Here is a 24,884-nt window from a genome sequence, read left to right as displayed (position 1 = left end):
TCTTGTTTTAATTTCACATAAATGTGTTGTAAATATTATGATAATGTGTTTTAAAAAAGAGATAAATATTTTCTTTGATATACTTATTATCCCTTAGCAGAGAAAATACAAAATAATCATACCCCCTGTTGAAAATAATCTCAAATCCTAGAACAGTATTTGAGGAAGGCTGACAAGGGCCAGAATAGTGGTTTTAAAAAAAAAAAGCTCATGGGGAAGCCCAACATGCAGAGCTGTTTCAGTGGCGTGTGCAACTAGAGGAATCTCAAACACACTTCCCTCAGGACTAGAGAGTTGGGTTTGTTTTCACCACATCATAGCTCTATGCCTTTCTCAGGGACATGTCACTTCTATATAAGACTGAATATGAAAATGCTACGTGCTCTTGGCTTTTTATAAGATGGTTAAAGATGGCCAGTCAGGGACACGTGTGAGTGGATCAGTTGGTTAAGCACCTGCCATTGGCTCAGGTCATGATCTGGAGTCCTGGGATTGCCCCCCACCCTCTTCGCACTGAGCTCCCTGCTCAGCGGGGAGCCTGCTTCCCCTCTCCCTCTGCCCCTCCCCCACGCTCTCTTTCTTTCTTAATAACATCTTTAAAAAAAAAAAAAGGGTGGCCAGTCAGTCTGTACCATATCCTACTCCTACTTCATTATCTCTAACTTTTCTCCTTTATACTATGTCACACTGTTTCCAGAGTAGCTTCTGGAGCCTCTCCTTTTTCAGGTATGAATTCAATAGCCCTTGCCCAGGACTTTACCTTACTGTTTTGCTTTACACATGCAGCTCCCTCTGTCCAAAATCCATTTAGTGGGTCATAGCCAGCACCGTGTAATAAATAAAATAGAAAACAGAATATACAGCATCTAATAAAAATACCATGGCATTTGTTTTAATTATGTATGCGTGTGAATAGCTGTACTTGGACTGTGCTGGATATAAGATGAATTGTATTTCTTAAACAATGGATCAAGTTAGAGGAAAGAGCATCCCATCTTAGCCCTCCCTCCTCTCCCCTCATATTCAAGGTGCAGCTTTATTTTTTTATTTTTTAGATTTTATTTATTTATCAGGAGAGACACAGAGAGAGAGGCAGAGACACAGGCAGAGGGAGAAGCAGGCTCCATGCAGGGAGCCCGACGTGGGACTCGATCCTGGGTCTCCAGGACCACACCCTGGGCCGAAGGCAGTGCTAAACTGCTGAGCCACCTGGGCTGCCCCAAGGTGCAGCTTTAATGTCACTTCTTTTATTGTCACCTGAGGGTCTTCCCTGACTCCTCACCTCAATAAGCCCCATATCCTACAAATGTACTTCTTTGCAACACTCTATACCTACTTATATTCGAGTCACAGTAATTATTCTGGTCATCCCCCCTCCATCAATAAAACACAAGATCTATGAGGGCGGGGGCTGTTTCACTGCTAAGCTGGGTGTGCAACAGATGCCAAATAAGTAATTGTTAATTATTTCTCATACCACCAAGACAATTTGTCTCATCTCTTTTCCCTTGCTTACCCACTATCTTCTACTCACTACTATAGTCAACAATAGTAGATGTCAAATGTTCCCAAAGTCCTTTGAATTAAACACAAGTTTGTGATCTTTCTTTCCCCAATTCTTCCGTGAGGTCTACTCTGGCCAAATTAAACCTGCCTTTCCTTTTGTTCTATTTTTAAGCTTAGTAGCTAATTTATGACAACTTCTATTTCTCTTGAGATCCATAAAAGCATATCTCCACCATGTCTTTTTAACTTAAAACTTAACTTGATTATATAAAAAACAAACAAACAAACAAACAAAAACAACCCTCAAACTTATCTGATCATTAGATTGCCTTCTCAGGGACCCTGGGTGGCTCAGTGGTTTGGCACCTGCCTTTGGCCCAAGGCATGATCCTGGAGTCCCGGGATCAAGTCCCACATCGGGCTCCCTGCATGGAGCCTGCTTCTCCTCTGTCTGTGTCTCTGTCTCTGCCTCTCTCTCTCTCTCTCTCTCTGTGTCTCTCATGAATAAATAAATAAAATTAAAAAAAAAAAAAAAGATTGCCTTCTCAATCTCTTTTCCTCATCATAGTAACAGTCACATAATATATAATATACAATGTGGAAAACATATATATATATCTTACATATTATAAACACATGTTCTATCACTGTATTATTGTACCTGAGATTATAAATGCCTTGCTAACATGAAATCTATCAATTACCAAGAACATAAAAACTATCTTACTGGGTCAGATTCAAGAATTTCCCTTTTCTTGTTCAATATTATGTTTGAGAATGATTAACAATGGTTTGTATCAGGACATATCTGTCTTCTCCATCGATTTCAAAAGACTGAAAGCAGGCACTGTTCAATACTAGCCATATGTGGTTGTTTAAATTAATTAAAATTGGGCAGCCCCGGTGGCTCAGCGGTTTAGCGCTGTCTTCAGCCCAGGGTGTGACCCTGGAGACCCAGGATCAAGTCCCACGTTGAGCTCCCTGCATGGAGCCTGCTTCTCCCTCTGCCTATGTCTGTGCCCCCCGCCCCCTGTGTGCGTGTGTCTCTCATGAATAAATAAAATCTTTTTTAAAAAATTAACTAAAATTAAACTTTAAAATTCAGTTCCTCAGTCCATTTTGCATGCTCAAAAACCACATGTGGTTAGTAGCTAAACCGGATGGTGGAGATATTTTCCATCACTGTAGAAAGTTCTATTGAACAGTACTAAGCTACAGATTTATTCTCAAACATGTCTGGTTTCCTTTCTTAAATTTCAGTAATCTACCATCTTGAATTTAAAACATTTTAATACTGCATATTCTTTCTTTTCCTCCTGAACTACTTACCTCTGTGAGAAAAGATGAAAGACATCTCCTCATACTTTATACTCTATGCCTGTACTTACTTTCATTTGCCCTACATACTTCTCTTCTTCCACCTGCAGTTACAAGTGGTTAGCCTAAATTTAATTTCAAAGATTTGTTAAATGTCAACTTCCATCCACACCTTTTATGATTTTAATATTTCAATCATATTCCTCCTAATGTTCATCTTTTCAGACTAAATCTTAGATTACTGTTTGGTGTGTCTCCCTCTCCTTATATTGAACACGTCAATATATTTCAGACTTTATCCATCTCTTGTACTTTACAATGCTTTATGAATTGTAGACTGTCAACATATTTTTTAAAATGAGTATATAACAAGTCAACTTGATACTCATCTTTCCTTGATGAATACTTGGAAAAGAAATGTCTAAGACAGTGTGGGAAAAGAGAATCCCTAAAACACCAACAGAAATTAGGAAACAAAGAAACCATTTACAGAAAGAATCACAAAGAGATAACTTTTGCAATGTGTAGAGTGATAGATGTATAATGAGAATATCAATGAACAAATTAAAATGACATAATGTAAATAGTATGTTTCATTGATTTTTACTTGTCTCAACCTAAAACTTGGAAGAATCTAAATTAAATGGTCAAGTCAATGGATTTCGTTTTAATCCTATAAAAGCCAATTTTTACATACAAATAGGAGCGTGATAAATATTTGTTGCTAGACAATGTACTAAGCTGAAAGGAGCAACCTAGTCAAGTAAGAGAACAGGATGTTAATCTACATATTTACCATCTCCAAAGAAGTTAAACATTATGAGGAAAGTTAACACCAAGAATTTAGCTTAGCTATATTAAAAAAATTTCTGAAAACAAGGAATTTAAAACATTACAATTAAATACAAAATACAAATCTTACCTGAAGATTTCAGAATTAAGTGTTAACCTTAACCTAAAAGTAAGGGGAGGAAAGAATTAGGCTAAGATTTCTTTCAACCAAAGCCTTCTCCAAACAATAGAGAATATACCGAAAAAGAGAAGTATATGTAAGGTGGTGAAAAAGGATTAACAATAAACTAAATGATTTCTTCACAAACCACTGGATTCAGGAACCTTGTCTTCCACACACTGTGACTTTTTATAACATATCACACAGTACTCTACACTGGGTGGATGGTCTATACATATTGACTAACTGGTTCTTGTAAAGGATACTCCTGCTTGGGCTTTACTTTATCTTTCAGGACTAAATTAGATGATTTATCCTGTTCCTTTTCATACTCCTTGAAATCACTCTTGGTGTATTTCCCACCTATTTATTAAAAAAAAAAAAAGAAAAAAAGACTTAGTAAGAAAACTCACCTACTTTATTAAAGAACAAAAATTAATTTATAAGAAGCATAATATATCAATTGTTTTATAAGCGACATATATATTGGTGGACAGAAAAAGGCTGAGAAGATAACAAAGAAATAGTAATTCATTCTCCATTACTATTTTAAATGAAATCAGATACCCATTTTGCTAAGTAGCCATATGCTGCCACCTAACGATACATGCGAGTATTACAACATCAAACTTTCAAATCCTAAATTACATAGTGAATACATTCACTGGGAAATAATGCAGTGTTTAAGGAGAGCCATTAAGCCCGTGAGAAAATTAGGTCCAAAGGAAATTGAGGGCTTGAGACTGGAGTCTAAGATCTGAAAGGCTTAGAAGTTTGGAAGAAGTGAGGCTTTAAAGTTCTCTGATCTGTCAGAAGAGGCACTTATTACCAAAATTTCAACAGAGCACCAAGCAGATAGGGGGACAGCAGGAATGTATACAGAAGTTCACTAAAGGATGTGAGAGGGAAGGGTTGGTAACAATATCAATGACGAAATATCTCTGTTTTGGAGATTCTTGCCTACGGCACCTATACTCCCTGCCAATTGTCAAAAATGAAATAAAAAAACCCTTCAGGAAAATAGGACCTACTATTATATCCTGACTGGCCTTCAGTGACAGGGCTAGGAAAAAGCATCCTATGCAGCCCCTCTACTCTCAGGCCTAGTCTCCTACCAGATGAAGATTCAGTTCCTTACCCATGTCCCAGACCTGCTGACTGACTGCCTCTCCTATCCCCTCAGCTACTATGATGAAATCCTTCCAGACAGGAGAATCCAAGATTAAATGTACAAATAAAGCAAACTACAGGTACACACAGAGGTACTTTGATTATGAAGCCTATATAAACCTTGACTATCATCAGGTTCTTTAAACAAAGGAGAAATAGGAATAAAAGAAGATTCATCAAAACCAAGATGAATCTACTTGGTAATTCCAGAGGCTCCTGAAACAAAAATGGCCAGTAGATAATGTAAATGTGAAATAGATAACTGCATGTGTTAAAACACTAATAACTGTAATAAAAAGATACCACTTCATCACTGAAAAGAGATTCTGTGCTTGTCTTTAGTAGGAGTTTCATGATGAATGAGGCAGTTGTGGTATAATAGAAAGAGTAATGGATTAAAGTTAGAAGTTCTGTGTTCAAATTCTGACTCTAATGGGAGGTCTTAGGTAACCCACTTCACCTCTTTGAAACTCAATTATTGGGACACCTGAGTGGCTCAGTGGTTAAGTGTCTACCTTTGGCTCAGGTTGTGATCCCGGGATCCTGGAATCAAGTCCCAATTTGGGCTCCTCACAGGGAGCCTGCTTCTCCTTCTGCCTATGTTTCTGCTTTTCTCTCTCTCTCTCATGCATGAATAAATAGAATCTTAAAAAAAACCTCAATTATATTCTCTTCATTATAAGCCAAATATAATATCTACATTTCACAGAGCTACAAGAGAAAGTACTTATTAGCACTGTGAATGGTATATAGTATATATTCAATTTATTCAATTTATTAAATATAAATAATATATAAAACTATTTCAAAATTAACAAAGATGACGGCTAATGTGAAATTGAAGTATCTGTCTCCTATGTGACATTTTATTTTTTTATTTTTTAATATTGATTTATTATGATAGACACAGAGAGAGAGAGAGAGAGAGAGAGGCAGAGACACAGGGAGAGGGAGAAGCAGGCTCCATGCCGGGAGCCCAACGCGGGACTCAATCCCAGACTCCAGGATCACGCCCTGGGCCAAAGGCAGGCGCGAAACCGCTGAGCCACCCAGGGATCCCCTCCTATATGACATTTTAGAAAAAAATAAGAAGTTTACTTAAAATAAACTGTAAATAAACTACATTGAAACTACTTAAGAAGGCAATATCACTTCTTCAGTGGGTAACTGGGTTAGGAAGAATTGAGAGGGGGAAAAAAGCAAACTAGATTTAAGTCCTGTTTACATCATCAGTTTATGTGACCTAAATAAATCACTTCACAAGATTATACCTCAAGTTCCTTCTCTGTAATGAGGAACTGTATTTATACTGGTTTCATACATATACAAAATGATAAAATTAAATTAGCTTTTTTGGGGGGAAAGCCTCATAGAAGAGCTATCTGTCAGTACCACAGGACCAGAAGTATAGTTCATTATGCCAGCAGCTCATCCATCATTACTGTATATACTTCTTTGATTCTTTTGTTTACACAGCCACAATTACCACATGAAAAACATATCATCTTAATGCCACTAAACTTTAGTTTCCACAAGTCACTCAAAATAGGTAACGGTGTCAAAATCTAGTCATGAATTCCCACTGTAGGAAAGTTTCATGGGAGAAACCAACAGTAATAGGGAATCCCAACCCAAGTCACTGTCTCCTACCACAGGAGTCACAGCTTCCAGCAGGCCTTCCTTGCCTATTCTGGCCATTAATAGTATCTCCCTTTTCTGAATTTCCACAAGTTACCAGGATCTACCAAATGATTCAGCACATCACCCTCAAGTACTGCTGTTTCTCTCTTATTTAAAAAACAAAAAACAAAAAACAAAAAAAAAAACCTCATGGAAGTCATGGGAAATAAAGAAAACTGTTATATAGAAAAAGAAAGTAAAAAAAAAATTAAAAGAAGAAAAAAAAAAAAAAGAAAAAGAAAGTAACCCTGGAATTCCTGGTAAAATTAAGTATTACACGGTGAAAGCAAACCTTTTAAAAATACTGCAGCAAAAAAAAAAAAAAAAAAAATACTGCAGCAAAAATCAAAAACTCACATTAGAATACAGACATTCAACCCCCATGACAAGCCACTACAGAAATTCAACTGGCACACATATACGTGTATGTGGAAAATGTCACATGCATACGGATAGTATAAAAAAGAATAAAAGATTAGAAACTTCACTGTCCATTAAGAAGATTGGTTCAATAAATTATGATATATACATTTAATAGAACACTGCAGCTACTTGAAAATGTCGCTTTATATACGGATATGAACTGCTCTCTTAGATTATTAAAATGAAAAGCAAGGTAGAAAAGCAGTTTTAAAGGAGAAAACCTATAAATATACATAAAACCTACATGGAAAAAAACATAAAATAAAAGGAAATTCCAACATTAAATAAATAAATAAATAAATAAATAAATAAATAAATAAATGTATATATATGTATATTCAAAGAATGTATGTGGAAAATTTGTAGGGAACAGGTAACAGTGGTTACTTCTGGAAAGGGAAATTGGATAGATGAGGGGCAGGAATGAAAAGTTTTTTACACCACCTTTTCAATTTTGTGCCATAGGACAACTAAAACAAACTTCAAAAAAACTTGTTTAATGTTTTACATCTAGAAGAACCAAGCCACCACAACCATCAAAATCATTACTTTCCAAATATGCCATGTTTGCAATGGGTAATTTTAAGTAACTTATAACACAAAGATAGTAAATATATTCACCATCAGCTTAAATACACACTCACACTCTCCTGTGTCTTAGATTCTTGCTAGCAGCTACATGAAACCATAAATGGCAGAAGTCAGATCAAGGAACATTTCTCCTAATGAATATCTCTACAGCAAAGGAGGTACAGGCAGGCACAAGCATACACACACACACACACACACACACACACACACACACACAGTGAACAGAAACAGAGGAAGATGAACCAACATACCTTTTCCTTTCCATTTAACCTTTGCAACAGACTGGCTAAAATCCACATGTATTCTTCTGTCATCTATAAGTACATTGTCCATTTTGAAGAATGCTTTCTCACAATCTTCTTCCTGACAGTAATCACAAAAACTCAAGCATAAGTCTTTATGGAAAAGTTTTCTGCAATTAGGACAAATACTGAAAATACAGCATGTCTCCTGTTACTAATATTTGAGTGCCTATTATACACCAGATGCTGTTACATGCTCTGCATCTACGAGCTCAGTTAACTCTGATAACAACCATGTCAAGTACTATATATTATCTCCATTTTCTTGAAGAGAAAACGTAAGTTTAGAGAGGTACAGAAGTTGCCAAAGATCAGCTGGCAAAGGTAAGAGTGAGGACTCAACCCGAGGCAATATGACCGTAGTGGACGATACACACATTTACAAATTATGCTGTACGTGTCCTTCCACAAATCCTTTCCTTAGAAACCCAAAAATATCCTCAAAGGTGAAAGTTGAAAGTTACAAATTCGGTGTTAAAATCCACTTGACAATAAAACTTGACCTACCAGAAGACCGTGGCCTTGATTTATTCCACTTAGTATGAATATGCATTTGTTTCAGTACAAAAATAGTTTGTGATTGATTATGGAGTGCTGACCCAGAGGAGTATTACAGTCCACAGATGTGTGTATACCACACATGTACATACTATTACCTCTCTAAGTTCTGAAAAAGCCTGAAATCAGAAACATAGTTGCTCCCCAAAGTGTGGATACCGGCGGTGGGCCTAAGATACCAAGGTCTGTGTTACATAAGGATTCTTCCCGTCAGCAACTTTATAAACCCCGTATCTCCATTTCCAACATCTGAAAATTAGTAGTGATGCATTTCTTTTACCCAGCACTGATCAATTATCTACTATATTCTTAGAAACATATCCTTTGGTCTGCTCACAACTTACTAGAGACAATTCAGAGAAACAGATTAGTTATAATCGCATTTATTTACCATATATGTCAAGAATTAAATGGATTATACACTCCATAAAGATACAAACAAAGCCTTAATCATCTTTGTATCTACATCATTTAAACATCATCTGGCACATGGTAGGCAATCAGTATATTTTTTTTTAAGTAAGCTCTACACCCAACATGGGGCTCAAACTCATGACCCAGGGGTTACATGCACTATTGACTGAGCCAACCAGATGCCCCAACATCAATGCATGTTTGATGAATCTGTAATTATTATACTTGGGTAGGCATAATTGCATCATTGTGCCATTTCCCTAAAGAAAAAGTTCTCAGATACTTTATACTTATGCAAGCATCTGATTTATGACAAAGATGACACTGCCAAGCTGTGTGGATAGAACAACCTTTTTAATAAACTACACCGAGTCCCTTGCTATCTAATGTAAGAAAAATGAAATTTAACATGATAAACATAATACACAAAAATCAAATTACAGGTCTAAACGGGAAAGATAGGGATGCCTGGGTGGTTCAGTGGTTGAGCATCTGCCTTCGGCTCAGGGCATGATCCTGGGGGCCAGGATCAAGTCCTATATCGGGCTCCCTGCGAGAAGCCTGCTTCTCCCTCTGCTTACGTCTCTGCCTCTCTCTATCTCTCATGAGTAAATAATAAATAAATAAAATCTTTAATAAATAAATAAAATAAATGGGAAAGATCATTTCACAGCAAACTGTCTAAAGGTAGCTTTGGAGAATATTTCTATGACTTTGGGGGTAGGCAAAGTTTTTTAAAACAAGCCATAGGAAAAATATTGACAAACTGAACTAAAAATTAGAAATTTCTGCTTATCAAAAGATGCCATTAAAAATGGAAAAAAGGCAATCTACAGAGAAGATACTTGCAACATACAAAACCAAAAAATAAGCTTGTATCCAGAAAATGTAAAAACTTCTCACAGATCAAGCAAAAGGCAACCAAACACCCAATCAATAAGTGGGCAAGTCTATAACAGTTACTTCATTTAAAAAATTAAAAAAGGACATCCAAATGCAATAAGCATACAAAAAAGGGGAAATGCAAAATAAAACCACCAATAAGATACCACTACACATCCACCAGAATGGACAAAAATTTAAAAGACTGACCGTACCAAGAACTGGTAAAGATATGGAATGACAAGGACTCTCACATATTGCTAGTGGAAGTGAAAATTAGTATAACCACTTTTGGGGGTGGGGGGGTGCTGTATAACCACTCTGAAAAACTGACCGAAAGTATCTACTATAGCCACAACTACCCTATGACCCAGCAATTCACTTGAGGGTGTATGCCCAACAGAAATGCATATATACGTACACCAAAACATAAGAAAGAAATGGTTTACAACAGAACCATTCATAGTAACTCAAAATTACAAAAGACCCAAGCGTCCATCAACAGATGAATGGAAATCTAAATTGTTTTATATACACATAATAAAATACTCTGACAATGAAAATCTATATACACACGACACAATGAAATACCATGTTAATGGAAATTAATGAAAAAAGTTAACAAAAGCTACATGTAGTAATATGTGCAAACCTTACACACACTTAAGCAAATGATGCTGAACACAAAAAATACAAACTGTGTTTACATTTATATCAAGTTTAAAATTAGACAAAACAAGTCTAGGATGTTAGAAGTAGCAATGATAGGGAAGGCCTTTGGAATTCTGGTAAGTTTTTTTCTGCGAATCGCAGTACCTGAAATACAGAAGGTACTCGATAAATGCTCTGGAATAACTACCACTTGGAAAGAGCTACTATTGGGCACCATCAATACAAAGCTACATAAAGAAATGGCACAGCCTTGCATAGGAACTAAAAGCAACAGGAACAGAGTCAGACTTTTCTAAATTCAAATCCCAGCTATGACATTCACTAGGGGCATAATTTTAATCAAGTCACACGACCACTATATGTCTCAGTTTACTTATTTGGAAAAGGAGGAAAGTACCTATCTCATAGAGTTATAAGGATTAAATACAGGTCAAGTCGTATAATGCCTGGCTTAAAGAAAGTTATTTGAACGACATAAGCTATTATTATTACAGATCTAGAAGATACCGGGGATCCCTGGGTGGCTCAGTGGTTTAGCACCTGCCTTTGGCCCAGGGCGTGATCCTGGAGTCCCGGGATCGAGTCCCGCGTCAGGCTCCCGGCATGGAGCCTGCTTCTTCCTCCTCCTGTGTCTCTGCCTCTCTCTCTCTCTCTCTCTATGTCTATCATAAATAAATCTTAAAAAAAAAAAATTTAAAAAACCTTTAAAAAAAATCTAGAAGATACCATCTAATCCAATTTTCTTTTGTTTAAAGATTTTTTTAAATGTATTCATTCATGAGAGAAAGAGAAAGAGAAAAAGAGAGAGAGAGAGAGAGAGGCAGAGACAAAGGCACAGGGAGAAGCAGGCTCCCCACAAGGAACCCAACGCAGGACTCAATCCCGGACAATGGGATCACACCCTGAGCCAAAGACAGATGCTCAAGTGCTGAGCCACCCAGGCATCCCTAATCCAATTTTCACCTTCTATTTATAAGGAGAGTAATACCTAGAAATAAGAGTTCTAAACAAACTGCTAAATATCATACAACAGCTAGTCAGTGACAAAGCTCAGGTTAGTATCTACAATTTTACACCCAGTCCATTTCTCTATTATTCAAGTATAAATCTACATAAACAATGCTGAAAAATTATTTATAAAATGTGAAGGACTCTACCAAAACTTTAAAAATGATACAGCCGCTCTGGAAAATAGTGTGGAGGTTCTTCAAAAAGTTAAAAATAGAGCTACCCTTCGACCCAGCAATTGCACTACTGCGTATTTACCCCAAAGATACAGATGTAGTGAAACGACAGGACACTTGCACCCCAATGTTTATAGCAGCAATGTCCACAATAGCCAAACTGTGGAAGGAGCCACAACGTCCTTAGACAGATCAATGGATAAAAATGTGGTGTATATATACACAATGGAATATTACTCAGGCATCAGGAAGGACGAATACCCACCATTTGCTTTGACGTGGATGGAACTGGATGGTATTATGCTGAGTGAAATAAGTCAACTGGAGAAGGACAATCATCATACAGTTTCACTCATATGGGGAATATAAGAAATAGTAAAAGGGATCATAAGGGAAAGGAGGGGAACTGAGTGGGAAAAATTAGAAAGGGAGACAAACCATGAGAGACTTCTAACTCTGGGAAACAAACAAAGGGTTGTGGAAGGGGAGGTGGGTGGGGGCTTGGGGTAACTGGGTGACAGGCACTGAGGAAGGCACTTCATGGGAAGGACACTGGGTATTCTATGTTAGCAAATTGAACTTCAATAAAAACAAATGAAAAAATAAATAAATAAATAAATAAATAAATAAATAAATAAATAAATCTTTAAAAAATACATTAACTCAGACTGCATCTGAACCTAAAGTTAAGGTACATATATTAACACTAACAGATGTTGAAATTATCTTCTATTTGAATGTAATAAAATTATTTTTCTTGGGTGCCTAGAGAAAGGGTAAACTAATTTTCTCATTTTAGAGACTAGAGAGTTCTATAATTTTTCACATTTTAACACTATATAGGAACAAAATAAATATAAATTTGAAAAATGTATATTATGACCTACCTTTTCAAATTCGATAAAAGCATAACAGAGGGATTCTCCTGTCTTCCAATCTCGAATAACTTCACAACTGAAAGAAAGTTTGGAAAAAGTGACTTTCAAGAAAAAGTATGCATTCTTCCTCTTCAAAAGTGAAGAACAAAACAAACCAGTTATTAAAAATCAAAGTTAAACTCGTGGAACTATATTCCTCTACATTTCTTCAATAACAATTAAAAAAGAAATAGTTCCCCAGTGTAGTAATGAAATTATCCAAGTTCTACCCTAAATGCCCAATCTTGGCCTACAGTCCTAAATTTCTAATGCAGTGAAGAAAGTAGAAGATAAAAATATTTATCTTTCTGTGCCAAAAGAAAACTACTGCTAAAATATTCTTTAAGTCATAATTCACTTCTGGTCCAAATGTAGATAAATTACAGAAAATCAAATGTTATTGTAGAATAATGTATGTACATTTATACATATATACACATTTAATAAATTCATGCTTTGTAGTTTTAGAATGTTAATATAAACCAAGCTTAAATTTAACCCCCTTGGTACAGCTGTTATATAGAACTAATCTATCTTGACAATCACGTAAAAGGGCCAATAACATAGGAGTTGAAACCATGTGGCTTGTCCATTTCCTCACATATAAGTCTCATTTTAAAAACATGAGATGAACAGGAAAATAATGTGAGAGAAAGGAAAAGTGATCACATTATGGTATATGGGTCAGCTGTTATAACATTTACATACATTAAAATGTAAATATGGAAGGAATAATATCTAACCAAAACTACAACACAAAGTAGAAGGAGGGGACAATAAAGATGGGAAGGTAAGAATAAAGGTAAATCCTCAATTTCCTGAGCAGGAAGTCATTAGTAATGTCTAAAATTCAAAAATAAAAAGCAGCAATACAGGAGTGTTTTTTATAAATATGATATACTATAAGGGGTAGAAGAATAAAACTGAGTAGCCATTTATAGAAAGATTTTTCTGTCAACAGGAAGAATAAAGAATGATTTCACAGGATTAGAAAAAAAAAGAAGCTAAAAGGAAATTCTAAACATAAAACAATACTTTTTAATCAATTACAGCTGACCATTGAACAGCATTATGGATTAGGCATCCTGACCCCAATGCAGTAAAAAATAAGCATATAACTTTTGACTCCCCCCAAATTTAACTTAATAATACAGTCAATTAACACATATTTTGTATATGTATTATATTCTGTGTTCCTACAATAATATGTGCTAGAGAAAACAAAATGCTAAGAAGACAATAAAGAAAAGGGGTACCTAGCTGGATAGTTGGAAAAGCACACAATTCTTGATCTTGAAGTTGTTGAGTTAAAGCCCCATGTCAGATATAGAGATTACTTAAATAAAACAAAACAAACAAAAATATGGGGTGCCTGGATGGTTCAGTTCGTTCAGTGTCTCACTTCAGCTCAGGTCATGATCTCAGGGTCTTAGGATCAAGCCCAGCATCATATGCCCTGCTCAGTAAGGAGCCTACTTCTCCCTCTCCTTTCTGCTCTTCTGTTTGTGCTTGCTCTAATATGTAAATAAAATCCTTGGGATGCCTGGGTGGCTCTGTGGTTGTGCACCTTCCTTTGGCCCAGGGCGTGATCATGGAGTCCCGGGATCGGGTCCCACATCTGGCTCCCTGCATGGAGCCTGCTTCTCCCTCTGTCTATATCTCTGCCTCTCTCTGCGTCTCTCATGAATAAATAAATAAAATCTTTTTTAAAAAAAACGAATAAAGAATATACATTGATAGCATTATACCGTATTTATCAAAAGAAATCTGTGTGTAAGTAAGTGCAGTTCAAACCTGTGTCATTCAAGCGTCAACTATGTAATTGACCTTCCTCAAGAATATTCCCCTTTCTCACAGAAATACTAGCTTCATAGACTTTTACATTAACAATACAGGGGAAATGAGCATTAGTAGCAAAAGAAAAATTTGGGAAGATTTAGATTCAAATTAATTTTGACATAGATTGCTGGTAACTCTAGGAAGAACTTAAATGAGATCAATATTTTAAATATTAAAGATTATTGAGAATACTCTAAGAACTAGACTTAAACTGTTCTACTCACTTCCTGTTTTAGAGCAAAAATGTGTGTGTTGGAAGTGGGAGAATCATTCAATTATGTGTGTCTATATATATATGTATTTGTATCTACATACACACACATAAAATAAATACATATTTTTCTTCCCTACTGTACAAAAGACTCACCTGTAAATTAACCACTACAAAATTCTAGAGTTCACAGATCCATCAAAAAATGTTGTTAGAAAACTACCAATATCCAGTTTTTCTAAAATCTTTCATTAATTCTAAAGATTACCTTCTTATTGGCCCAAATCTTGAGAATATTATCTCCAGATCTTCATCAGTAGTCACTGGATTCAATTTACACACAAATAGCACGTTTTCTGGAGGTTTAATATCTGCATCAGGTAGGTCTCCAACCTAAATTATAAGTAAACAAAAATTTAAATCAATTCCTTTGTTGGCTCTACTCTAAATACCCTATCTAAGCTCAAAGTACTGATTTCCCTAAACAACTGAATTTACATTAGAAACTACAAGCTTAGGAAAAGAAACCTAAGATTTCAAAATTTGAAATTACAATGTTCCTGGTAGTAATATTAATAGCTAATACTTGTCTGAGTCTTTGTGTGAACGCCATGCTTGCCACTTTATATATACTACTAACCAATTCTTAAAACAACTGTGTGGTTTCCATTTTAAAAATGAATAAAGTATATTATGATAGTGAAATAAGTCAGTCAGAGAAAGACAATTATCATATGCTTTCACTCATATGTAGAATATAAGAAATAGTGAAAAGGACTAAAAGAGAAAGTAAGGAAACTGAGTGGGGAAAAAAATTAAGAGGAAGACAAACCATGAGACTCCTAACTCTGGGAAACAAACAAAGGGTTGCAGAAGGGGAGGTGGGTGAGGGGGATAGGGTAACTGAGTGATGGGCAATAAGGAGGGCATATGATGAGATGAGCCCTGGGTGGTGTACTGAATGTTGACAAACTTAATTTAAATAAAATATTTTTTAAAAAGAAACAATAACAAATGAATAAATTTTTAAAAAAATGAATAGGGGTAGCCCAGGTGGCTCAGTGGTTTAGCGCCACCTTCAGCCCAGGGCGTGATCCTGGAGACCCGAGATCGAGTCCTGCATGGAGCCTGCTTCTCCCTCTGCTTGTGTCTCTGCCTCTCTCTCTCTCTCTGTGTCTCTCATGAATAAAAAAATAAAATCTTTTAAAAAACAAATAAATAAAAAATTAAAATTAAAATTAAAAAATGGATAAAGTAAAATTCAAGAACACTAACTTAAGGCCACACAATAGTAAGCAACAGAGTTGGGGTTTGAAACACAGATCTACCTGGCTTCAAAGTCCCAATTCTATCTCCTCTTTCTCTTTTTTCAAGTATGTGATATACTAAAAAATAATTTATATAAAGTATACCTAAGTTATGAAGCATGAAAATAAAAAGTACCCATGACACCAACAACTAGGTTAAGAACTAAAATGTCCTCTAATCCCATGACTCTACCTTTCTCAACAGAATATCAAATATCCTGCTTTTTAGTTTTCCTTTTTGGTCATGCCCCTATCTCTTCAGTTTTCCCACATAAGTATGATTCCCCAAGTAATATAGCTTAGTTTTGCCTGTTTTTAAACTTTTGAAAAACATATCACACTGACTCTAGCCTTCTGCATTAGAAATGTCCTATTCTGGGGATCCCTGGGTGGCTTGGCGGTTTAGCGCAGACACAGAGAGAGAGAGAGAGAGAGAGAGAGAGAAAGAGAGGCAGAGACAGGCAGAGGGAGAAGCAGGCTCCATGCAGGGAGCCTGACATGGGACTCGATCCAGGGTCTCCAGGATCACACCCTGAGCTGCAGGCGGTGCTAAACCGCTGCGCCACCAGGGCTGCCCCCATATCTTTTTTTTTTTTTTTTTTTTTAATGATAGTCACAGAGAGAGAGAGAGAGGCAGAGACACAGGCAGAGGTAGAAGCAGGCTCCATGCACCGGGAGCCCGATGTGGCATTCGATCCCGGGTCTCCAGGATCGCACCCTGAGCCAAAGGCAGGCGCCAAACCACTGCACCATCCAGGGATCCCCATATCAGGCTTCTTGCATGGAGCCTGCTTCTCCCTCTGCCTGTGCCTCTGGCTCTCTCTCTATCATGAATAAATAAATATAATCTTTAATAAAAAAAAAAAAAAGAAATGTCCTATTCTTTCCACATTGTTGTTCAATATGAAAGAGCAACAATTCCTGGACAATGTTTCTAGCTTTTAACCCTCACCCTCACTATCATCTACTGACCAAACTGAAGTAAACTTCATGGACAACTACTGCACTGAGAAGGACATCCCACTTTCTACTGAAGAACAAGTGAGGATGACTATGGGAGAAAACCATGATGATGGAATTGGTTTCTCTATGGGAAAACTGTATTTCCCGTGGACCTTGAGATAAGAAAACAATAATCCTTTATACATATATCCAAAAATCCTGAGAGATAATTTCTGATAACATTATTATGTTAAGTGTTTCCTCTTGGATAAACATACTTAAAACTTTTTTTTGAAAATCAGAAATAGTAATAAGCAACAGAGCCAGTTATATCTGTTCAGTGTTTCTGAAGCCTATTAAAAGACAATAATCTGGGGTGCCTGTCTGGGGTGCCTGTCTCGCTCAGTCAGTAGAGCATACAACCCTTGATCTCAGAGTCATGAGTTCAAGTCCCACATTAGGCATAAAGTTTACTTTAAAAAAAATTTTTAAGACAATAATCTATGTCCAATAAGCAATATCACAGTATGTAAGGGGGAAGAACAAATCAGTAAAAATCCTGAAAAGCACCTACAATACCACATCTGAAGGAAACACAAATGGAAAAAAAAAAAGGTTAAGATAAAAAAAGAATTCGTGACAGCCTCCGTGGCGCAGCAGTTTAGCGCCACCTGCTGCCCAGGGTGTGATCCTGGAGACCCAGGATTGAGTCTCATGTCAGGCTCCTTGCATGGAGCCTGCTTCTCCCTCTGCCTGTGTCTCCGTCTCTCTCTCTCTCTCTCTCTCTCTGTGGGTGTGTGTCTCTCATGAATAAATAAATAAACTCTTAAAAAGAAAAAAAGAAAAAGATTCCTGGGATGCCTGGGTGGCTCAGCAGTGAGGATCTGCCTTTGGCCCAGGGCATGATCCTGGAGTTTCAGAATCAAGCCCCACATCAGGCTCCCTGCATGGAGCCTGTTTCTCCCTCTGCCTATGTCTCTGCCTCTCTCTGTCTCTCATGAATAAATAAATAAAAATCTTAAAAAAAAAAAAAAAGAATTTGCCACACTACTTAATCAAAGGTAACTTTAAAATTCTATGGGGCGGCAGTGGGGGTGGGAGGACAATACATTGGGGAGCCTCACTCAGTGGGGCATGTGACTCTTGATCTTAGAGTAGAAGTCTAAGTTTGAGCCCCACACTGGGTGAAGAGATTACTAAAAATAAAATCTTTTTAAAAATTTAAAATAACAATGAAATACTATAAGGAAATTTAAATATTCATAACAACTATCAAGTTCAAAACTAACACTGCAAAATACTAGTTGACTTACTCTATTAGACACAAAGGAAAAGGAACTGATTTCTTTTGGTTTGGTTTTCAGTTTTTTATTTTTTTTAAAGCCTTTCTAACCCTCTGAGTTAAGATATTCTTCTGTTTTAAAGATTTTTTTTAAAGATTTTATTTATTAAAAAAAAAAAAAAGATTTTATTTATTTATTCATGAGAAACACAGAGACAGAGACACAAGAGGGAGAAGCAGGCTCCTCGCAGGGAGCCCAATACAGGACTTGATCCCAGCCACCAGGATCACACCCTGGGCCGAAGGCAGATGCTGAACCACTGAGCCACCCAGGCGTCCCAGTTTTGTTTTTTAAAATAGAAGACAGGGGTGCCTGGGTGGCTCTATTGGTTAAATGTTGGACTCTTGATCTCAGCTCAGGTCTTGATCTCAGGGTCATGAGTTCAAGCCCCACACTGGGCTCCACGCTGGACATGAAGCCTACTTAAAAGAAATAGTAATAAAGATTTTAAAATAAAAATAGAGGATAGAGGGGCACCTGACTGGCTCAGCTGGTAGAGCATGTGACTCTTGATCTCAGGGTTGTGAGTTTAAGCCCCATGGCTGCGCATAGAGCTTACTTCAAAAACATGGGGAGGTGGTGCCCAGCTGGCTCAGTTGGAGGAACATGTGACTCTTGATCTCAGGGTAGTGAGTACAAGTAAAACCCTGTGTCGGGTGTAGGGACTACTTAAATAAATAAAACAAAAGATGAAACTTGTTAATATGGAGAATCAAAACAACACAGGATCACCTATTAGAATGGATGAAATCCAAAACCTTGACAATACAAAATGCTGACAAGAATGTTGAGCAATAGGAACTCTCAATCATTACTGGTGGGAATGGCAAAATGGACAGCCAGTTTGGAAGACAGCTTGGCAGTTTCTTACAAAGATAAATATAGGGCAGCCCAGGTGGCTCAGTGGTTTAGCGCCACCCTCAGCCCAGGGCCTGACCCTGGAGACCAGGGATCGAGTCCCACGTCAGGCTCTCTTCATGGAGCCTGCTTCTCCCTCTGCCTGTGTCTCTGCCGCTCTCTCTCTCTCTCTCTCTCTCTGTGTGTCTCTCATTAATAAATAAGTAAAATCTTAAAAAAAAAAAAAAGATATAATCTTACCATAAATTCCAGTAATTGCACCTTTAGGTATTTACCCAAATGAGTTAAAAACTTCTACCTATATAAGAATCTGCACACAAATGTTTTTAGCAAGTATGACTATACTTGCCAAAACTTGGAAGCAATCAAGACATGTTTTAATAGGTGAATGGATAAACAAACTATGGTATGTCCAAACAATGGAATATAATTTTATGATCAAAGGAAATGAGCTATCAAGCTACAAGAAGACATGGAAGAAATTAAATGCATATGGCTAAGTGGAAGAAGCCAATCTCAAAAGGATATATACTGTAAAAATCCAACAATATGACATTCTGGAAAATGGACAACTATGTAGATAGTAAAAAAGATCAGTGGTTGCCAGAGGTTGGGGACAAGGAGGTATGAATATGCAAAGCACAGAGGATTTTTAGGGCAGTGAAACTATTCTCTATATTATAATAGTAGGTATTTGTTATCATACATTTCTCAAAACCACAGAATGTACAACACAAAGAGTAAAAACCTAATGTAAATTATAGATTTTACTTAATAATAATAATATATCAATGTGACTCACAAACTGTACCTCACTAATGCAAGATATTAAGAAGAGAAACTGTTGGGGAGGAGGATGGAGGTACACAGGAATTCTCTGTACTTGGTGTTCCATTTTTTTTTTTTTTATAAACCTAAAACAGCTCTAAAAAATAAAGCCTATTTACTAAAATTAAAACAAAAAAAGGAAATCATGAGTCCATACTAAAAATGAACATATAATAAAAAGATAGGAAGGCCATTCCTTATAATAGAAGGCAGGCTGACAATATGAAAGGAGTAATGGAGTTAGAAAATTACCATTTTGCACCCATCAGAGTTAAGACTGGTTCAGGCAAGAATCATGAAGAGCTAAGAAATCCATAGGGGACTCTTTTTCTCTTCTGGTCCAAGGCGCTTGGAGAGCAGCGGGCGTTAGTGCAGACATGGCCAAGTCCAAGAACCACACCACGCACAACCAGTCACAAAAATGGCACAGAAATGGCATCAAGAAACCCCGGTCACAAAGATATGAATCTCTTAAGGGGGTAGACCCCAAGTTCCTGAGGAACATGCGCTTTGCCAAGAAGCACAACAAGAAGGGCCTGAAGAAGATGCAGGCCAACAATGTCAAGGCCATGACTGCGCGTGCCGAGGCTATCAAGGCCCTTGTCAAGCCCAAGGAGGTTAAGCCCAAGATCCCAAAGGGTGGCAGCCGGAAGCTCAATCGACTTGCCTACATCACTCACTCCAAACTCGGGAAACTCGTGCTCATACCCTCATTGCCAAAGGTCTCAGGCTCTGCCGGCCAAAGTCCAAGGCCAACATATGCAGACATCATCCATTGGTTGTTGGCTGTGGCTATTGGGGCTGACTGTACTTATCCGGAGTTGACAAACAAACACAAGCTTGCAGATTTATGTAAAAATCTCAATTTCTGGCACAAAATGGCTCAGTATGCCCAACGTGCATCAGTGTCCTTTCATACCCAGTTGTTTTTCAAAAGCAAAGGAATAGTAAGTGAAGAAGCCTGTATTCTAAGAAAGAATGCTATTGTGGTGTTAATTCCAAAGTATGGTTTAGAAGGTACAGTCTTTTTTGAAGAAAAGGACAAACCAAAGCCAAAGCTTATTTAGGATGATGAGGAACCTTCCCTCAAAACAGAGGATACAGTGTTCCATATATTTGATAAAGTTAAACTGAAAATCATGCTAAACTCATCAAATCGCCAGCATCAGAAAATCCGAATGTCCCTGGTAGAACCACAGATTCCAGGAATAAGCATTCTGATGGATACTCCAAACATGGACAGTGATGAACCAGAGAGAAACAAAAAGAAACGTGAGAAATAGCTATACTCAACAAAATAACTTCGAAGACTGGTTTCCTTAAAACAAAACAAAAACAGAAACAACAACAACAAAAAAAAAACCAATACAAAAAACCTGAGAGAACACTTTTAAACCTAAGTGTGTAATAAAAATAAAAAAATAAAAATAAACCTAAGTGTGTGATACAGTTTGTTACTTTTATTTTTTTTTCTGTTTGTTACTTTTAAATACATTTTAATGGCTTAAAAAAAAAAAAGAAATCCACAGGGGTGGTTTGATAAGGAACAAGATATTTGAAAGGTCTCAAATGCTACAGATTGTTACTAGTTAGAAGAGGAAAACAAGTATGCAATGGAGACACCAGGTAGTGGATTACCTTGATCAAGTAATCAAAATGAATACTTTCCAGCAAAGGGCAGATGGATATTGTACACCTACAAATATAACATCTGAGAAGGTCATTTATGTAGTATTCTGGTTGTGTGCATAATCTGAATCTAATCACAAGGCAACAGTAGATAAATCTAAGTTGAAGAATATTCTAAAAAACAGATGACCTATATTCCTCAAAAAATGTTAATAACATGAAAAATAAAGATAAGTTAAGGAATTCTTCCAGAGGTAGAAGAAACATGATAACTAAATTCAACAGATGATTGATCATGAGCTGGATTCTAGCCTGAATGGGAAAAGCTATAAAAGAGATTACTGAAATAACTGACAAAATTGAAATATGGGTTATAATTTCAATTTTAAATTTCCTCATTTTGGTAACTGTATTATAAATATGTATGATGATACTGTTGCTATTCAGAAACGCACACTGATGTAAGAGGTAAAAGGAATGATGCTTATGACTTATTTTCAAATGGTCCAGAAAAAATAATATGTGTTTGTGCATATATATTCAAAGAGAGAGGGAAAGAGAGAATGAATCATCAAGCAGAATTGGCAAAAATGTTAAAAACTGATGAATCTTGCTTGGTGCACCTAGCTGGTTCTGTTAGTTAAGCATTAGGACTCTTAATTTCAGCTCAGGTCATGATCTCAGGGTCATGAGACTGAGCTCCATGTCAGGCTCCACACTGGACATGGAACCTGCTTTAAGATTCTGTCTCCTCCCTCTGCCTCTCCCCCTCCTCCTTCCCTCTCTTTACAAAAAAAAAAAAAAGTGGTGAATCTGAGTAAAAGGTATAGAGAAGTTCTCTATGCTATTTTTTATAACTTTCTCATAAATTTGAAATTATCAGAAAATAAAAGGCTTAGTTATGTTAACCCAACATCTTTCTGGCATAAACTGCCTACACTTTTGGTGTTAAAACTCTGATGATAATCTAATATTATTTCCCTTTTAAGTCACTTACTCTTATTAACCAGTTGCTCAAAAGATTTTCTTTTAAGATCAGTAATTTTCTTAAAATTTGCCATCCTGTTGGCTGTTCTAGGCCAATAGTCTCAGACACAGTGTGCTCGTTAAAATGTATATTTTCAAATTTTTTCAATTCAATAAAATTTTCTTGAATTATAGTCTTTAACATTTGTTCCTTCAGCCTGGTGATGTGAATATGAATTTTGAAACAGAATCTTTCTGAAAGCTCTACTATATAAAGCAATGGTAATAATAAAAACAGAATTATCCTTTCAAATATTTATTGATCTACTGTGTAATAGGTATGCCTATTCCACAAAAAAATAACAAATGGAAAAAATGTCTAGTAGATCAATTAATCAGTACTGAAGAACTTCAAATGACTTCACACTGTTAGTGATACAAAGGAGTATATTTTAGAGTGTTCAATTTCAACCCAGGTTCCTTGTATCCTGTAATAACCTCAGTGCTTGAGTTATAAAATGAATTATTCTTTAATATATATAAAATTTGGTCAAATAAACACTCTTCAAAAATGAAATGAGGGCAGTCCAGGTGGCTCAGCAGTTTAGCACTGCCTCTAGCCCAGGGCCTGATCCTTGAGACCCAGGATTGAGTCCCATGTCAGGCTTCCTCCATGGAGCCTGCTTCTCCCTCTACGTGTGTCTCTGCCTCTCTCTTTCTCTCTCTCTGTCTTTCATTAATAAATAAAATCTTAAAAATAAAATAAAGTTTTAAAAAAATGAATATATGAATACATATACATGAGTATTTGTAAATTGTATATCCACTGTTCATTTTTAAAAAGGCACTTGGCACTATATTGATTATGGAACCAAATTTGTTTACCTTCATGTATCATGTCACATAAAATTTAATCTAGAAAAAAACTCTTTGCTAAATTTTTAATATTTTGACTAACAAAGAGCCTAAATAGGGGTGTTTGGGTGGCTCAGTCGGATGAGCATCCAACTCTTAATTTTGGCTCAGGTCATGATCACAGGGTTGTGAGAATACATAGGGCTGTGCTGAGTGTGTAACCTACTTGAGACTCTCTCTCCCTCTCCTTCCCTAGCCCTGCCCTCTCCCTATCTTAAAGATAAAAAAATCCAAAAATAAACTCACAATGAGTTATATATTAAATAAAATGCAGAACATTATTTTAACAAAGATAATCATCTTACCATTTCTAATAGAATGGCTTGAGTTTTGGCCTCTTTTTCTGCCTTTATTTCTTCTACTTCTTCAGCTGATCTTCCTTTGAAATCATCAATTTCTTCATCTGCTCCTATTCGACCACTCTGTAAGGCAGAAGTTACTTAAACATATAGTAAAAGAACTGAAAAATCTGAGAAACATGGGAGACATGATGATTTATCCTTAGCTCCATCAAATGTGTTAGAAACTGAAACAAGCCTCTGAAGATTGATATAAATTAATTTAATAATATGAGCGAGCTAGACAAAGCTTCTAATTTATTGTTAAAACAAAATATACATTATAAAGAAGCTATCTGGTATCCAACTTACTGCTGAATGCAGAAAAGAAATGATCTTAACAATTAAGCACCAAATCCCAACTATAAAGACCAATTTAGCTTTGAGAAAGCTTCATAAACAGAAACTTATACCTTAAAAAAATCTGAGGGAAAAGTCTGCATTATTCTACAAAAATTTCTGGGTTCTAGCATGGTTCCAAAGTGTTCCCAGTTGAAAACCTCCCTTACAAGATGTTAGTTTAACTGAGCTTTAAAGCTATACTCCTAGAGTTAGGAGACAAGAAAAACATTTTCACAAGGTATTTATATAAGCTTCCAGAGCTAAGGCTCCTCTAGTGGAACAGAAGTTGAAGAACGGAAATTAGGGAAATGAAAAGACAGCTAGAAATTTGAGTTATCTTTATGGAAGGGAAAAAGAATTTTAAACTTGTCCTAGAAGAATTGATCAAGAAAGATAGTCATTCTGAAGAAATAAGTTTTAATAGACTAAAAAGCAAAATCTATGCAAAGCATTAATATGCATGTATAATCACAAGAGGACTCTACTTACATCTAGCTGTTCCCTCGTAGGTTCTGGTGATCGATCAGGAATTAATAAATCAGGAGGGTCATCAAACGGATCATCTAAAATCACTGTATGATTTATCCTTACAAAATAAATTCAAGTCAAAGGTTACACTTACATTATTTCAGAATCTGTGTTTTACTTTTTATAAAGATAACAAATGTCTCAAGTATCTCTAATGTCCAAAAATCATAGGCACTTAAATTTTAATGCACCAGTATATATTACTAGAGTGTTCTTTCACAGTTAATATTACTGTTTTTCATTGTTTGATATCAGATTCATTACTCTGGG

The 24,884-nt window shown here is 36.4% G+C and overlaps 1 protein-coding gene and 1 pseudogene across 1 annotated transcript in view; one reads left to right on the top strand and one right to left on the bottom strand.

Moving 5' to 3' along the window:
- Window positions 1-24,884, bottom strand: part of PPIL4 (peptidylprolyl isomerase like 4) — a 47,411-nt gene that overhangs the window by 12,694 nt on the left and 9,833 nt on the right. Inside the window, exons 6-11 of the mRNA XM_025997985.2 lie at window positions 24,576-24,672; window positions 23,712-23,828; window positions 14,887-15,011; window positions 12,539-12,605; window positions 7,891-8,002; window positions 4,042-4,138 (exon numbers count right to left, since the gene is read on the bottom strand). Of these exons, the coding sequence (XP_025853770.2) occupies window positions 4,042-4,138; window positions 7,891-8,002; window positions 12,539-12,605; window positions 14,887-15,011; window positions 23,712-23,828; window positions 24,576-24,672 (615 nt within the window). The remainder of the gene's footprint in view (window positions 1-4,041; window positions 4,139-7,890; window positions 8,003-12,538; window positions 12,606-14,886; window positions 15,012-23,711; window positions 23,829-24,575; window positions 24,673-24,884) is intronic.
- LOC140593754 (large ribosomal subunit protein eL29 pseudogene) lies at window positions 19,969-22,984 on the top strand (annotated as a pseudogene).

This window comes from Vulpes vulpes, chromosome 1 (genome assembly GCF_048418805.1).
Source record: "Vulpes vulpes isolate BD-2025 chromosome 1, VulVul3, whole genome shotgun sequence".
Lineage (NCBI taxonomy): Eukaryota > Metazoa > Chordata > Mammalia > Carnivora > Canidae > Vulpes > Vulpes vulpes.
The sequence above is the reverse complement of the archived record's forward strand: the minus strand, read 5'-3'. Positions and strand labels throughout refer to the sequence as shown.